This window comes from Lagopus leucura, unplaced genomic scaffold (assembly GCF_019238085.1).
Source record: "Lagopus leucura isolate 7727_CA_CO unplaced genomic scaffold, USGS_WTPT01 Super-Scaffold_797, whole genome shotgun sequence".
NCBI lineage: Eukaryota > Metazoa > Chordata > Aves > Galliformes > Phasianidae > Lagopus > Lagopus leucura.
In genome coordinates, this window is record NW_024962259.1 from 4,426,376 (window position 1) to 4,442,551 (window position 16,176).

At 52.8% G+C, this 16,176-nt stretch overlaps 2 protein-coding genes across 4 annotated transcripts in view; one reads left to right on the forward strand and one right to left on the reverse strand.

The window, feature by feature from the left end:
- Positions 1–16,176, reverse strand: part of ACSF2 (acyl-CoA synthetase family member 2) — a 34,599-nt gene that overhangs the window by 3,767 nt on the left and 14,656 nt on the right. The window lies entirely within an intron of this gene.
- Positions 8,220–15,855, forward strand: CHAD (chondroadherin). Of its 3 annotated transcripts, none has more exons than XM_042864995.1 (4): positions 8,220–9,079; positions 12,402–12,565; positions 12,730–12,875; positions 14,878–15,855. In XM_042864995.1, the coding sequence occupies exons 1-3, from the start codon at positions 8,300–8,302 to the stop codon at positions 12,869–12,871; spliced, it is 1,086 nt and encodes a 361-aa protein (XP_042720929.1). In that variant the 5' UTR covers positions 8,220–8,299; the 3' UTR covers positions 12,872–12,875; positions 14,878–15,855. The 3 variants fall into 3 exon arrangements, with proteins under 3 accessions (XP_042720929.1, XP_042720927.1, XP_042720930.1); XM_042864993.1 differs by having other exon boundaries at positions 14,881–15,855; XM_042864996.1 differs by lacking the exon at positions 14,878–15,855 and adding an exon at positions 14,023–14,298.

The window sequence follows — 16,176 nt, forward strand, 5'->3', positions numbered from 1 at the left end:
TCTGCCACATGCTGAACTTGCCTGCATGCCCTTGCAGCCATCCACGCAAGGTGCTGAGTTCACCTTCCATCTTCTACAGCTTAGGGCAAAGAAAAAATCACTTGGATAAAACCCTGGAGCCAGCAGTGGGAAACCACGTGCCCCGCTGCGTGGCTGTTTGCTCCAGATCCTTTTGTGCAGACATCAGCTCCCATAACCCTCCTAAAGACATCACGAGGCTGCACAGCGCTCAGCGCAGCTGCACTTACAGACCAAAAGCCTCACAGCAGGACAAAAGCTGCTTGCTGCTAACCCTCCCTCAGCACTAATCCCACCGGCGGGCTCTGAGTCACCTCAGCTGAAGGTCAGTTCTCCGGAGGAAAATTCCAGCTCATTGTGCCCGGTGTGGTGCTGGAGAACTCGCTGGGAGCCACAAAGGAAGCGCTCAGGGCCACAGCTGACAGCACCACACTGCAACTGCTGCTCGGTTTCCAGCTGCTGTAAGCACTGTGCCACCAGTGGGACATGCTGGAGCCCTTCTCCACTCTCTGAGCCACTTAGAACGTCGCCCATCATCACCAGAAGGTGTTTTGTTGGGAAAGCACAGCTAGGGAAGGGCCAAGGCAGAAAACATCTGCACCCTCCTCCACCACAGCTTCAAAGACTGATCCATGAGCAGCTCTGATCCACAGAGCTTCAACGTGTTCCTTCTCTTTAGGGCTGCACTGCTGCTGCAAGGGCACACTGACACCACTGGAGTTCTGCACGGACCTCACCAGGCTCCAGGCACTGTGCTCAAAGCTGATCAGGGACTCAACAAAGGTCCGTGGCAAGGCATCCAAGCAAGCTGTGCGTGCATCCCCAGCAGGCCCCACATGATAGTGGTGGGAGAGCTTGGCACTCTGCGACTCCGAGCTGCCACAGCAGCTCACATTGGGTGCAGTTTGCCATCACATCTGATGTGCTCACTTGACTGCAGCGGGTCAGCAAGAAACCCGAGCTGCAGATTTGCCAGGAATCTGGAGATCATCTCCAGGATGCCACAGGAACCATCTGGTGCAAACTGCGACTGTAACGAGGCTTCTCCTACCAGACATAATGACAGCCTAGCAGTCAGGGAGGAAACCTGCAGAGCTGAATGCTCAGAAAGGATTTCTCTTCCACCCACTAATACGGGTCCTGTGGCTGGATCAAATGATTGACGAGACATAAATCCCAAATCTTAAACACTTATTAAAAATCCACACGCCTTTGTTTTTCTGCTTTGCTGGATGGATTGGAGCTTCAGGCCCGGGATCCCGGCCAAGCCCTGAGTCAACCCTTTCTGCTGCTCCCCATCGCTCCCCTGGTTTAACTGGAGGCAGCAGCACGCAGCCCCTCGCAGGACACGGCTGCAGCTCCGGCTGCCTGGTGGCACAGCACGGCTGTGTGCCCTGAGCTGCGCCTCAGCTGCGCCGCGTCCCCATGATGCTCTCACACCTCGGCAGCAGAGGTGGCACGGCTGGTGCTGCCGGGAGCCCCGTGCCCAAGCAGACCCAAGGAAACCCGTGCTTCCCGAGCCGGCCCAAGGGCAGAGCAGCTCAGAGCGCCCAGCTCCAGCCCCTGTCCTGCCTTTCCCTGCGGCGGTGCTCTGTACTTCTGTTACTTCTGTTTTTTCTCTCTTCAGACACCGTCTCTCTCTGAGTGGTTTCCCTCATCTGCACAGCCTGGGTCTCGGCAGAGCTGTGCTGTCCTCCCCTCACCCGACGCGTGGCATTTCCTCCCAGGGCTCCTCTGCTCAACTCCGGCACGAGATGAAACCACACTTCCACAAAACCGATTTTAAGTTCAGAGATATCCACCAAGATTCATAGCTCTCAAGGCCCAGCGGGACACTTAGGCTCATCCAGCCTTGTCATTCTGTACATTTCAGTCCAGAAAACCTCACCCAATAATTTCTGCATCAGATCCATAATTTCCACTGGAGCTATATCTAGTGTCAAAGCAAAGCTTTAAAGGTGGCAGGGAGCCCAGCTCGGACGCTCGGCTCTGAGAGGAGCTATGAAAGTACAGAACATAATCGACTTTAAAGCCTTCTTTCACTGCGAGGGCTGCGATGACCCCCAGCGCCCAGCAGCCCTGCCTTCAGCAGCGACAAGGACAGCTTCAGGACCAGCGGCTGCCGAGCTCGGTGCTACTGACAAGAGACTCATTCTTTGTGAATCAAAGTCTGTCTAAACTGGGAATAAAAAGAACATCTTAACAGAACTGTGTTTTTTAAAGCACATTTCAAAAACATTTCCTGCTGGCGCTGTTTGAACAGCAGCCACTGCGGAATCGGCAAAACAGCCTGAGGAAGGCAGAGTCTAAAAATTAAAAATAAAAACAATCGGAGTCCAGTCTCCTCAGTAAACATTTGGGAAACAGGCTGATCTGGTGGGCACAGCAGGGGCACTGAGGACCCTGGGTTTTTCCCAACCACGCCGCCTGCGCACCGCATCACTTGGAGCGAGGCTCGTCGGCTCCGTGCTCCTCGGTCTCCCTGAGCACCCGGCAGCAATAAGAACAGCCCTTGCCTCCCGCCCGGCTCTGAAAGGCTGCAGGGAGCAGGCTGACGGCAGCGCTGGGGCTACTGGGGGGACGTGGAGGGGAAGGCCGGGGCTGAGGAGGGCCTCGCCGAGCTTCATGCTGCCCATCACACCATCCGGTTGTGCCACGCTGGAGAACGATGCCAGGGCTGGAACTAAAATGTACAGAAATGGCTTCGCTGAAGACAATACTGGCTTCGGAAAAGAGAAGCAAATTGACCGTGAAATAATAGGGATTTTCAGACTTCAAAGAAGCATAATGAACACCAGAAAGCAGCCTGACGGCCCAAGAGATGCGCTGAGGGACTCTGAGCAGCTCTTTGAGCCCTGCCCACTGTCACACACACAATGGATCTCGTTACCCCAAAGCCACGCTGATGTTTTGTCTCACATTTCCCCACCAAAGCCCGTTCCTTAGCAGCCAGATGCAAATTGTTCTTCACCGAGCAACTATCTTTCCTCATGCAGTTGCTCACCACCACCATCCCCGAGTTCTGCCATCCTCTGGGCCACGCGTCTCATTGCTTTAGAGCTGTCCCACAACCACAAGTTGTATTGGAATATTCCTGAACCTCCAGGTCAACTTTGCTGCTGCAAAAACAGCTCCTGATCCTGTCCAGCCTGTGTCACACGAGATTTCATTTCCTACCACAGCAACAGTACCATCTTTGTGTCAAAACGCCAGGACACAAACAAGCAGGTTTTACAGGACAAACCTCCAAGGGTGGCCGCCATTGGCATTCCTCCCCACACAAAGAGCTGCCAAATATTCCCAGTTTGGATGGGGCTTTAAAAGATCCCAAAAATATCAGGTGCCCAAAGCACTGGCTTTGTGTTGTTGAACGCAATGGCTTCGCCTCAGGAGGAGACCAATGCAAAAATGGTAACCCAGCTTGCCTGGGCCAGAAGGCGGCCACTGAAAAATGGCCCTGGCCATCAAACAGCCACTGCTGCACGAGCTGCTCCTCACCAGCTGGGTTAAACCTGCCTCTCTTCTTTCCAGGCTGATAGGAAATCTCAGAGCTTGCAAATATTTCCCTGGCCCAGCCAGCATTTCAGAAACACTGCCCAGTGGCAACCAGCAAAGGCGGGTGCAGTTAGTTGGTGTTCTACCAACAGCTTGATAAAAGGCCTTTGCTGCAGAATTAATTTCACCCCTCGTGCTGGGCTGCCGATGCATTTAGGAAAAGTGGAACTATAAGGAAAAGGTGAGAGGGAACAGAGAGAGACAGAGGCCCTGCAAAGGAGGAAAAACACTGGGTGGGGAGAATCCAAATGCTCAAAGACGTGAGAGAAGGAAACTGTCCAAAATGTTAGGTGCAGAGCAACAGCCACACAGACCTGGGGAGCTCAGTCTCCACTGGGGACGTGGCTGGCAGTCTGGGATCTCATTGCTTTCATTCTATACACAAAGTCATCATTTTAAATGTTCTCACAGCATGCTCCCACAGCTTTGCAGCTTTAAAGCCACCTGCTTGCCAGCTCATTGAGCCTCCGGGGGCTTCAGGCTTGCAGGGTGCACACGGCATGGCTGGGGCAGCGGTGAGGGCAGGGTGAGTTACATGGAAGAAGCCAAGAGCATCGTGCAGCAGTCACTGGGATCAGAGAGAAGGGAAGGGTGGATGGGAGAGGAGTGGGTGGACATCAACTGGAGCCAAACTGGCAACGTATCAATGGGTGGAGGCCACGCTACAGTGGAAGAAAACCATCAGATGGAAGGAGGTGCACCCACCACCACCTCATCCAGCTCTACAAACAGGCCAGGTCCTCGTCCTCAGCAAAAAGCATCCTTTGAGCACATAAAATAAAAGCAATAAGATGGATCTGAACTCATCTCAAATACCACCGCTACCGATGGGTTACTTGCACATTGCTGAAAGCCAGGATCTCTCTGGGACTGCCTGGAGACGGAGCACCTGCACCCCATCTGCTGCCCGTCCCCCTGGCTCTTCAAACACTGCTCCATGCCAGGGAACGTCGCAGAGCATCACCTGCACCCTCTGCCACCAGCACCCAGTGCCAGGGAGAGACAGAAGCTCAGCTGTAAATGGGGGACAGCCAAAGTCCCCAGGCACCTCCCCAGGCTGTCTGAGCGCCCTTTTCCAGCCAGAAGGGGAGCCTGGAGCCCGAGAGGGCAACTGTTGATCTGCACTGATGTACAAAACTAGATCTGGATCCCCTTCAAAGCTGCAGTCAGGCTTTAGGAAGCAACAGAATATTTTCACATGGAGTAGTGTACGTGTAGCAATTTCAGTACACCAGAATTGTTAATACTAACAAAAATAAAGATTACACATGGAAAAGACCATCTCCAATGTTGTATCAAAACAGTTCTGACCTGCAACACCAAAGCAACACCCCAAATCTATATTTATACAGTTTCAAAACCTGTATTTATTTGCTCTGCCCACAACGCCTCCAAGAGGAGAGGAGGGGAGGCCAACGGCTCCCATTACCAGGCACGGGAATGTTTGCTAACTGTTAATCAATTAAGAAAGAGAGGAGGCAGAAGAATCCCAGCTCCTCCACCCCATCCCAGCAGCGCGGGTCCCCGGGGAGCTGTGGGTCCGGGGCTGGATGCTCCCAGCCCTGCGGCATCCTGCCCTGCAGCGGGAGCACCGACACTGCTGCCATTGTCAGCGCTGGACTCCAAGCCACCCGCGAGCCACGAGCAGAGCCTGGCTGAGCTTTTGAGGATCACTGTACGATCGCCGGCCAGCCTGAGTCACCCCTGGGCTGCAAAGCCCAGTGAGGGCAGGCCAGAGGCTGTCAGCAAGCAGCTCTAAACTCAAGCAGCTCACAACTCGAGCAGCACGGAGCCCAGAGGCCCCTCCGGCCGCCAGGCCAGGTGCCAGGCGCAGCAGATGCCAGTCGGCTCCCGCCACAGGAATGCGCTCACCGAGGCCTGGAAATCAAAACCATTAGGGGAAAGAACTTCCTTTTATTCCACATCTGTGCCTGCAGAAATGGAGCCGAGAAGCAGACGCCTTTTCCCTGGCAGCCCTGCCCCGCTGCCGCCCCACAGCAGGACCCGGCGGAACACAGCATCCTCCAAAGCTCTGCGGCACCAGCAAGGCTGGCAGGAGCCCTCGCTGCGTTTCCCCACCCTGCACCAGCACAGCGTGGGGGCAGCTGCGTTGTGGCACCTTCACAAGGAACAGTACAGGTCTTACCCAAGCTTGAGCCTGACCTCTCTGGCCATAGCACCCTTATCTGTGCTGGGAGAAATTCCCTGGACCCAAAAATCCACAGTCTCAGCCAGCAAACAGAGAAGAAAGTGAAATTTGTGCTCAGAGGAAAAAAGAATAGAGGATGGCTTGAGGTTTGTACAGCCTAACCTCTGCAAGGGGTATCATTCCAGAGACACACGGGTGGGATGTAGTCATGGACAGAGTTTGCAAAGACCTCGCATCTTTTAGGGCCAGTCCGACTCAGGCCAGCAGAGATTTCTGCATAAATGGTACAGTGATGGCCAGTATTTCTTTTGGGAGAAGATGGGAAAACCAAGTACCAAACATTAGCTGCAGTCAGGAGGGAAGCACAGATACACCACCAGCTCCAGCATCCAACAGAAGCCGGCTGACTTTTAAAGCACACCTTCAGCTGCTCCTGCTCAGCAGAGCTGGTGCACAACCTTCAGGAACTGCTGAACAAATGGGGTCAGGTTAAGACTAAGGCAGTTGAATCCGTTCGGAGAAGAATCAGTCAGTGGAAAGAAGACGATGATGTTTTAGAGGGTTTTTTGTTTTTTTTTCCTTTTCCACTCTCATGCAGGTCTGAGGGTTCCTCTGTGCACCCCATTTTTCCTGAGTCACAGATTCTGACAGAAGTGATGCTCAGTGACCACAGCGCGTGCTTTGTGCCCAGTCGTTGCAGCGACACAAACAAAAGCACCTCTCACCTTTATTTCCAGCATGAGCCTGGCGGTCCCACAGCGGGGCATCTCTGGGGAGGCAGGAGGAATGGCTTCATGCTGAAGCGGTGGTGAGGCCCCAGCTGCTCTACAGCAGGGCGTTGCACATCAACACAAACAAACATTGGAAGAGTGACATGGCCTGGTTTGCACTGAGGTCCCACATGACATCACCGTGTAGCCAATCCCATCTGCCTCGCAGGCTCATCAGAACCTACATTCACACCCCAGAAGCCCCCTCTCTCCCCCCAGATAAGTCATGCACTGAAAACGCCATTTGAACTGACAGCTGCTGCTCGGAGCTGAGGCTGCCAGGCCGTTTGCATAACACTGGAGCATGCTCAGTGGCGCTGGCTAATTCCTCACTGCAACAATGGAAAAACCCAGAAATCTCTGTGAATAAGCCAGTCTGTGTCCTAAGTCAGCCCTTGGATTTCCTCCCTTTCTTGAGACTGTCTCGCCTCTGCAAAAGCTCCACTGGGGCTCTGTATCCAGCTTCAGCAGCAGAAATCTCAACAAGCTCACAGTTATGTGCTCGGCTCTCCGCTGTTTGCTACAGCCAGGAACTGGCTGGAAATCAGTTCAAAATGTTCCACATCCAAACCCCACCCCGCAACTCCTGGATCTCTCCCTTCTCACTCCCCTCAGCAGGCACTGGGGCTTTTAACTGCTTTGCTTTATCTGCAAGGAACATCCTGTCCATGTCACAACTCCCTGCAACTGCTGCTGCAAGACATGCACCAGCGCAGCCCCGCTCCTGCTCCAGCAGTCACTTCCTTGCTCTGCAGCTTCACCATCTCCTTTCCAGTGCCATGGCTTTCCCTGTCCAGCTTCACCCCAAGAGCCTCAGGCATTGCCATCCACCTCACCTAAGCCAGGCGTGCAGTAAGAACCACCACCAAGCACTTCTTCTCTTAGTATCACACCCACCAGTCTGTGCCTCACCGCTTCCCTGCAGTCTCTGCCATTGCTCCATCCCCCAAAGGAAGGCAATGATCTCTGCTCCTCAGTGCCACGTGCTGAGAATTCCCTTCACACGTAGATCTCCTGACCATGACCAGCCCTGGATCCTCCACCTCCATAGAAAGATGCAGCAGAAATCACCAACGCCTTCGCTCCCCTTTCTTGGCCAATTCCTAGGTGCCATCTAGATCTGAAGGTCTTCAACTAAAATTCTGCACTGCAAAAGCAATTACAGTGCTGACCATCAGCATGACACCACAGCTCTAATACCTCCTCCAGTCCCTTCTCAAGCAAACTCCTTTGAAATCAACAAGATCCTCCAGAGCCTTTCCTCTGCCACAGCAGGAAAAAATGCATCTCCCCACAACGGCCCAGGCCAACATGCAGCCCAGGAACTGGCTGAAAGCTTTAGTGCAAGCTTGTTTGAAGGGCAGCAGTGCTCCTTGCTGTGCCATCCTAAGGCTTCCATTCAAGCAAAATAGGTTGCTTTTCACTGGTAAACCTGGGCCCTGCATGGCTCAGCAGGGATCGGAGATTTCTCACGGAGCAGGCTTGCATTTGTTCCTCTTGACCATTTGCCCCCCCCGCTGCAGAGAGGAAAACTACCTCTGCGCAAGCACTTCTGCAGTGGAGCCCGGCAGGACAGAGGACGTTCCTCTGCCTGGTGCCAAGGGGTTAAGCTCACAGTAAGTTCCCAAAGCCACTTGCTTCCAACTGGCTGCTGCCTGCGGTTTGTGGGAAGGGATTTTGCTTTTTAATAACATTATAAATAGGGCTGTGTTCAGCATGCTGCAAACCCAGTTACTCTCTCTCTCTTACCCATCTCCCTCCTCCTCCCGCTTCTTCTCTTCCCACCACACCGATTCCAGACCTGACCATGAATCGGTCAGGCTGCCTCCTCAGTGTCCTCAGCCTCCTGGCCTGCCTCATCTCCGTTGTGCAAGCGTGTCCCCCGAGCTGCCACTGCCACGGCGGGGACCTGCAGCACGTCATCTGTGACAATGCTGGGTTGAAGAAGATCCCCAAGGTGCCTGAGCAAACACGGCTTCTCAACCTGCAGAAGAACAATTTCCCTGTCCTGCCGACCAATGGCTTCCGGGACATGAAAAAGCTGGTGTCCCTCCATCTCCAGAGCTCACGGATCAAGGAGATCTCAGCCGGAGCCTTCAGAGGGCTCAAGAACCTGGTCTACCTCTACCTCACCGACAACCAGATCAGTGTCATAAAGCCGGGAGCCTTTGATGACCTCTCTGAGCTCACCTACCTGTACCTGGACCAGAATAAGATCCCAGACTTATCCAAAGGGATCCTTTCCCCTCTTGTCAATCTCTTCATCCTGCACCTAGGCAGCAATAAAATCCGGGAGCTGAAAGCGGGGGTCTTCAGTGGCGCTAAAGACCTGCGCTGGCTCTTCCTCTCTGACAACTCCCTCACCAACCTCCTGCCCGGGGCCCTGGAGGACGTTGAAAATCTCGCTGTCCTCCACCTGGACAAGAACCAGCTGAGCAGCTATCCTGTGAGCGCAATGAGCAAGCTGAGAGTGCTGGAGGAGCTGAAGCTTTCCCACAACCCAATCGAGGTGATTCCAGACAACGCTTTCCAGTCCTTTGGGCGTTACATGCAGACACTCCACCTGGACAACATGAAACTGAAAAAGGTCAGTCCTTTCTCTTTGCCTTTCCTCTGTGTATGAGGGCTCAATTCTCTTCTCCCTCGCAAAGCTGCCAATTCTTTGCCCCTCCTGCAGTTTGCAGAGAGGGGGGATCCAGGCCGGCGTGAAGAGAGGCACCTGCCAGCTGCAGGAAAACCATACGTAGCCCAAGCAAGGGATGAGAGCTGTGCTCCAGCCTGTTGGTGGGCTGCCTTATGCAAAGCCAAGTTATCTGGGGCTGGTCAAGCTCACTGGAAAGGCAGTGCTCCAGAGCTGGAGGTCACACCAGTTACTGAGAAAGTATTTGGGGTGGTCCAGGACAGGCAGCAACCTTCCATCATCCCAGACACGAGGCATCTGCCCTGTACACAAGGGATCGAAGAGCTGAACTGCTCTGCCTCCTTTGTTCAGCTTGAGTGCCTGTTGCTGTCTGGAAGGGGGAGATTCCAAGGATCAAAAGCAGTTTTTCACTCATGCCTTGCAGACAGGCAGACATGTGAACCTTCACCTTCACCTCTCCACCGTGCCTTCAAACTTTACACATTATAAAGAAAGGTTTGTTTATTGATGCTCTCTCAAAAGCAAATCTTGCAGCATCTTACAAAGGGGGTCTGTTCCCACCAGAGTGGAGAAGGAATATTCATACATCCTGGAAAAACAACCTCCTTCTTCTTCTGTGAGAAAGCATCCATAGGCAGAAGCATCGTACTCAGGGAATAACTCACATTAGGACCTCTGAAATGCCAGGTAGAAGCGCGAGAACACAAACTAGCACAGTGCAAGAAGAGCAGCACCCTGTGGCAGCCTTACATCCGAGATGCACCTACATGGCTGGAAAGGGGGGCATCTTCTGCAGGGAAGGACGGCTCTCCCTGGCACAACGCATTGCCAGGAATGCCATTATCTGCTGTAGGGAACTGCTTTGGCAGGGGGTTGGACTCGATGGTCTCTGGAGGTCCCTTCCAACCCCTACGATTCTGTGATTCTGTGAAGCCCAAAACCAAAGTGCATCCAGGTAAGGCAGGACAGCAAAGCAGAGCAACACCCACTATGTGCAGGAAGATGTGAAGAAACATGGAATTTCTTAGTAACAAAAAGCAACTCAAATGGTATCACCTATCTGTACAAGAACAAAGCTGTTAAAGCTACCAGAAACAGACCACACCAGAGTTTCCACAGGGAATAAAGAAAATTCAGAAGCTGGAGTCACAGCGTGCCCAGGTGCAGACTGACACTAGCCAAAGCAGTTTGACAGCACCCAGTCAGCATTTAATCCCTCGTCTACTCTCAGATCCAACGTCTCCAGGACGGGGGTAACTAAATGCAACACTTAAATCAACGTACTGACCTCTCTAGGGAAGCATTCAACACGTGGTCGCATCACTTCCACAGACCCAGTTTTCGGTTGCATGATTCCCATCACGCACAAATCTAAAGCTCCAATGTAGGTGTCATACCAGCTGTAGGCTCCAAGTCTTGTGCTGAGGAAATGTGATGCTCCAGAGAATTCAGTGTTCTTGATTCCAACAAAGGAGCATCTAGATACGTGAAGTTTTAGTTTTCTAGCCTATGAGCCAAGTTCAGAGCTGTCTCTCCAAAACCTCAGCATGCCCCATACCGAAGCAGCCCGCATGCACCTGGTCACAGAAGCCACACAACCTGGGAAATCCCTACCAAATACTTTAAATGCTGCTGACATCTTAACAGCAGCTCTTCCTTCTCCATAAAATCACTGTCCCTAGCTTTTTCTTGTATGTCTGCAAAGCTTTCAAGATGTTCAAGTGCAAAACTGTTCACATGAAGCTGTCACAGCAGAGATGGTGCCGAGTGGAACAAGGAGAGCCCTCAGGCTTCTTTGCACCACAGAATTCCCTTTCCCCAACCACTTGCATGCCATATTACATGGGCCAGGACACACTGCATGAATCAACAGAAAATAAGGTAGTGCAGAACCTGCAAGCTTTGCACACACCCTCTCTTCATTGGAAAAGAAATTACAGCGGTAATTCTCAATTTAAACAAAAGGAAATTCACCAGTTTCTTCACAAAGGCGCACTGTGGCAGGAAGCACAGCAGCTGTTCCCAGCAGATGCTGCCTCTACTCGTGGGCTGGGAGAGGAATGAGAGCTGAGAGCCAGCGTTCCTCTGTCCAAACCAGAACACGGCCAGGGCAGTCAGGAACGGCGAGCAGCGTCCCTCTGGGCAATTCTGCTATCAGCACAGCACTGAGATCAGCTCACAGAGCCAGCACTGCGGCCGCCCAACAGCTACAGTACTCGGGGAGTTTCTTAGCGAAGCTCTAAATTTATCTGGTGTTGCTTAATTTGGGAGATTGCAGAAGTTCACAGCTTCAAATAGCGCGTTTCCCTCTGTCAGCTCTCTCAGCTTGGAGCGCCTGGTCGCAGCCCAGCGGTCCCAGCAGCGTGACAGCGTGTGAGCTCTGCACAAAGGGAAGCCCTGGTGCTGACCCGCAGGGCCTCCTGCAGACCTGCTGAATCTCTTTTCAGCAGTTTTGAGAAAATTTCCCCATTTTGAGGAAGGGGGAGGAATGGTTTGTCACAGCCACGAGAAGCTCTGTCAATTGCCCTGTCCCTAACGCAGCATCTCCCAGAAACTTTGTGTTGACAGGTTTGCTTTCAAAAAGAAACTTTCCAATCTGAGTAACTATTGGCTGAGAAAAAACGGAGATGAACCTGAAGGAAAAGATCGAGGAGGGCTGTGAAGCAGGGTCCACAGCCACGCAAAGCTTCAGCTCTCCCTGAAAGCCTGCCCGTCAATCAGGAACAGACAGGTCTCGCAGCACACCTTGCAAACAGCCCCCTGGAAATGAGAAAAACCAGAGGAGGCTGAGGGGCTGGAAACCTGCCTCTATTTCTATAGCGCCCTGATCCAAGTGTAACTTTCCACCCGGAGCCGGCGGGCACTGCCAAAGCCCACAGGCCTTCCAGCCACAAACACTGCTTCCTTCAGCCGCCCCACGGCAGGGAAGGCAGCAGCCCTGGGCGGGTGTCCAGCCTGGGAAGGGATAATAAGAAAATAGCTTCATTAAGAACAGGGATGTATGGCTCAAAACAGAAAGAGGGCCGCCCGCTTTGGCTTTATTTAGGAGTGTAGCTTCAAACGGAGCCCCACGTGGAGCTGGGCTGCAGCTCTCCTCAGGCAGCAGACTGCCAGCAGGAGCCCTGCGTGCCGCCCGCAGCTCCCACCAGGGCTCCCCATTCCTCACACGCTCGCTGCCTCCACGCTCGTGGAACGCTCAAGCTTTGAACCCAGCACAGCATCTCCCCTTCCCTAACTGGTGTTGCTCAGCACAAACCTCTGTGTTCAGTTTGCAGACAACGCGTTCGCCGGCGTCACCGTTCTGAAGGCCGCACACCTGGAGAACAACCGGCTGACGCAGCTGCCCCGCAACTTCCCCTTTGACAAGATGGAGACCCTGACGCTCTCCAGGAATGCCTGGCACTGCAACTGCCAGCTGGCACATCTGCGCAAGTATGCGGCCACGCACGCCTTCCTTCCCCTCATCGCCTGCAGTCTCCTCGGGGCTCCCCGGCCCACATGGGGCAGGAGGAGATGGCAGAAGGCAATGCTTGGCCCGCCGGCTCCGTGCGTGGCTGCAGCTGAGCCTCCTGTAAGCTCCTGTGTTCTCCCCCCAGGTGGCTGAAAGCCAATCGCACCCGCACGGAGGACACGTGCTCCACGCCGGCGCAGTACCGGGGGCAGTCCATCAGGGACACCCCTGCCCTCCGCACCTGCAAGCTGCCCACCAAGAGGTCCAGGAAGGGAAGCCGCCATTAAGCACGTAAGAGGGTCGCAGAACCAATTCCTAGCGGTAGATTGTAGTCACTGCTTGCACAGACCTACAGCACGCCCCAGTGCACAGTGCCACAGGGCTGCTGGCTCAGAGGTCGCTAACGAGGAGGTTGAGCTGACATCCCATCAGAGCTGCTCACCCTCGCTGGCTGTGCTGGACTCCACAGGCTTGCGGAGCAGAGACGCTGCCCGGAGCAGTAGGGATGCAGTCAGCCCCTGAAACAAACACAGACCTAACGACAGGCCTGGGACAGCAAGCAAGGGTGAAATGTGTAATTCAGTGTCAAATCAAGGGCGGCTTTAGCCCACTGCCAGCCTGGGGTGGAATAACACAGACTTTACTTTTCTAATCGACTGGAGATGCTCCTCCTTGCGTCCCAGTGAAGGCTCTCCCAGGTCTGGTTTGAAAACCAGGGCAAGACACAGCTGAGGAGTTTGGCCCCAGGCCACCCAGCCCATACCTTCCATATGAAAATAGATGTCTTCCATAGGGAGCAGTTCCCAGACCAGCACCTGCCTTTCAATAACTGCCATTCCCATCCGAGACACTCAGGTATTTAGAAAAACAAGGGCTGGTGCCTCCAAATGAATGTCCCAGAACAGGAAGGATCTTTGCAAAAATATTCTTTGCATAAAGCACTCTGGGCCAGAGGGTGACTCAGGAGACAGGGCCGGCTCTCCCTTGAGCAATGGGCTTACTGACATCTACCAATCCAAACACCAACTGTGAACAGTGTCACACAAACACCTCCAACAGCTGGGAACTACTGAGTGTTCTAAATTCAGAGCAAAGAGTAGCGAGGAAGCCACAGCTGTCCTCAGCTCAGCCCAAGCGTTTTGCTTTTCCTCATCCCAGGACTGGATCTGGAGCTTGTACGGGTTTGGATCAACCTGAAAATGTGTAAGCTTTCGGGAAAGGGACCTTTGTTTATTTGCTAAGTAAAGCACAGTGACCCTGCGATGCGCTGTGCCCTTTGCTAAGGGAAAGGACTCCAAGTCCAAAGCCCACTTAGGCCATTTGGCCCCTGTTCCCTAAGGAGATGCACAACAGGATGGAGAAGATAAATTTATGCCTGAAGTGTCAGGGATTATGCCAGCAGCTCTGAGCCTTCCTAAAGTGATAATTTATCTTGCAGTGCCAGAGACGTTATGGATTAGAGATGGAAATACCAGTCATTCCATACAGGGTGGATAAAGTTCTGAGCAGAGACGGAAAAACTTTGGTTTCTAAACCACAATACTTAAATACTTCACCTTCTTCTCTCCCTGCCTGAACTCGGTTTCAGCTCACTCCTCTACGAAAAGAGTAAGAAAACCATGACAATAATAGCTGGTTTACCTTTTGCACCTTTGGCCCAGCTCACTCTCAAAAATTTATAAACGTTAATGAAATAAAAACCAATTTACCCCAGTCTTGCAGAAGACAAAGCTCAGTATCTTCAGGTGTAAGAGCCACAGTGCAAGCACACAAATCCGTTCCAACACAACTGTAGGGGATACAAAGCTCCCGAGCTCACTGCACAGCTCTCGAGAGGCGGGCAGCTTTCCCAGGTCGCAGCTCTCAGGCTTTCAGAGGCACGGTGGCTCTCTCACTGTCCAGCAGCCACGTGTCAGATGAAAGGCTGTCTGGCAGTTCCTAAAAGTCTGCCTGCTCTGGAGCTTCACTGCTCTTCACCCCTCCAGCTGCTCTTCTCTCCCCGCCGCGGGTTTCTTCCCTTACAAAGGAAGCGCTCACCGGCCACGAACACTTCAGGTGAAACTGGAGACACACAGCAAGTTGGCATCAGAGGCTGCAGATGCGACTGATGCATCTCCTCCATCGTGGGAACTGGTGGTGGCTTCTTGAGTTCTAGTGCTTCTATTTCAATTGTAGGCTTCACTCACACAGTGTAAAAAAAAAAACCAACAAAAAACAAATGCACAAAAGCTCCAAGTTTAATGATGCGCTTAAAGATGCCCCTAAAGGTGGGATTTTCCTTTCTTCTTCCCAGCAGGACCCGGTACGGCCTGTCCTGGTGACCGGTCACCCCAATCATCAGAAAACTACTGACCTCCGAGTCCTCCCTTAAGCTTCTCCTATCTGTCAGGAAACATAGCTGATATATCTGAACACCTCCAGCCTCCTCCGAATCCCCGCTTCTCTGCTGATTGCAGGATGGAATCCACCTTTTCGCTCTTTTCCAACATCTATATACTTTAAAAGAGGCATTTTAAAAAATAAACGATGCATGACCATACTGAGAGCTAACCTAGATCCTGCCGGTAAAGCACAGTCATCTTTCCCAGAGCCGACGGAACCCACGTCCCAGATCAAGCAGTTTGCCTCTGTCCCTCCCCTTCCAATAGAGTGGAAGCAATAGGAAGGCAGAAGCGTTCTTCCCCAGCTGCTTGACCAGGAAGATTGGTCTCAACCCGTGCAGTCCTCTTTCTTCCCCCGGAGGGGATCCCTGCAGGCCAGGGCCGAGGATGGCAGGTGCAGCAGTGCCCAGGAACCGGCGGCCCTGAGGCAGAGCTGCCCTTGGCTCCCAAAGGCAGCGACTTCCCTAAGCCAGACAGAAATCCTTGAGTGAAGCGGTGCTGGGAAAGCCCGGAGCTGAAGCGAGCTGAAGACTGGATTCCCTCCCACTCTGAGGGTCTACCAAGATGTACGCATGCCCAGGAGGAGGAGGCGTGCAGCACGCTGCCCTGCTCAGCACCCCTCCTCACCCTGCTCACAGGATCCAGCAGGACACCAGGATGACTGTGGTTTATTGTCATGGCTGTTACAATGCCACGGTTGCAACTTAACTGTGTTTTTTAATCCTAAAGAGTTATATAAATGTATGTAAAAAAATATTTATTCCTCTGTAACTGAGTGTAAATGACCCTCAAGAGGATGAAAACTCCTCTGTCTCCTATATAGAAATCAAATTGTATATTTTCTTATGTACATCTTCTGTATAAAGCTCTCGCTGCAAAGATGAACTCAACAAGTCTCCCGGTGTCTGTCCGAGGGCTGGGGATGGGAGATAACACGAGACTGGTGGTACAAACATAGACTTAATCCTCTTTATCCTATGGGCAGGATGCCTGCTTGTGAGGGAGGGGCTTATCATCCCTTTTTCTACAAAGCAGGAACGCATATAATGAGTCCCAGGCAGCTGTGGTCATGTCTGGAAATATTCCGTAAAGTTAAACTCAGGCCCACTATAAAAATAGGCATCTGTCACCTACTGGAGTCCAGGGAATGGCATCAAGGCTGCCTGTGGTGTTCATGAAGGACTTCATATCCAGGAAAAAGCTCTGGCCGC

Excerpts from the sequence above, each read along its gene's own strand:
- CHAD (XM_042864995.1), top strand. The coding sequence starts at position 8,300 with ATGAATCGGTCAGGCTGCCTCCTCAGTGTCCTCAGCCTCCTGGCCTGC. Across the intron at positions 9,080-12,401 it reads ACAACATGAAACTGAAAAAG|TTTGCAGACAACGCGTTCGC; the intron begins GTCAGTCCTTTC and ends CTCTGTGTTCAG. Across the intron at positions 12,566-12,729 it reads CAGCTGGCACATCTGCGCAA|GTGGCTGAAAGCCAATCGCA; the intron begins GTATGCGGCCAC and ends TTCTCCCCCCAG.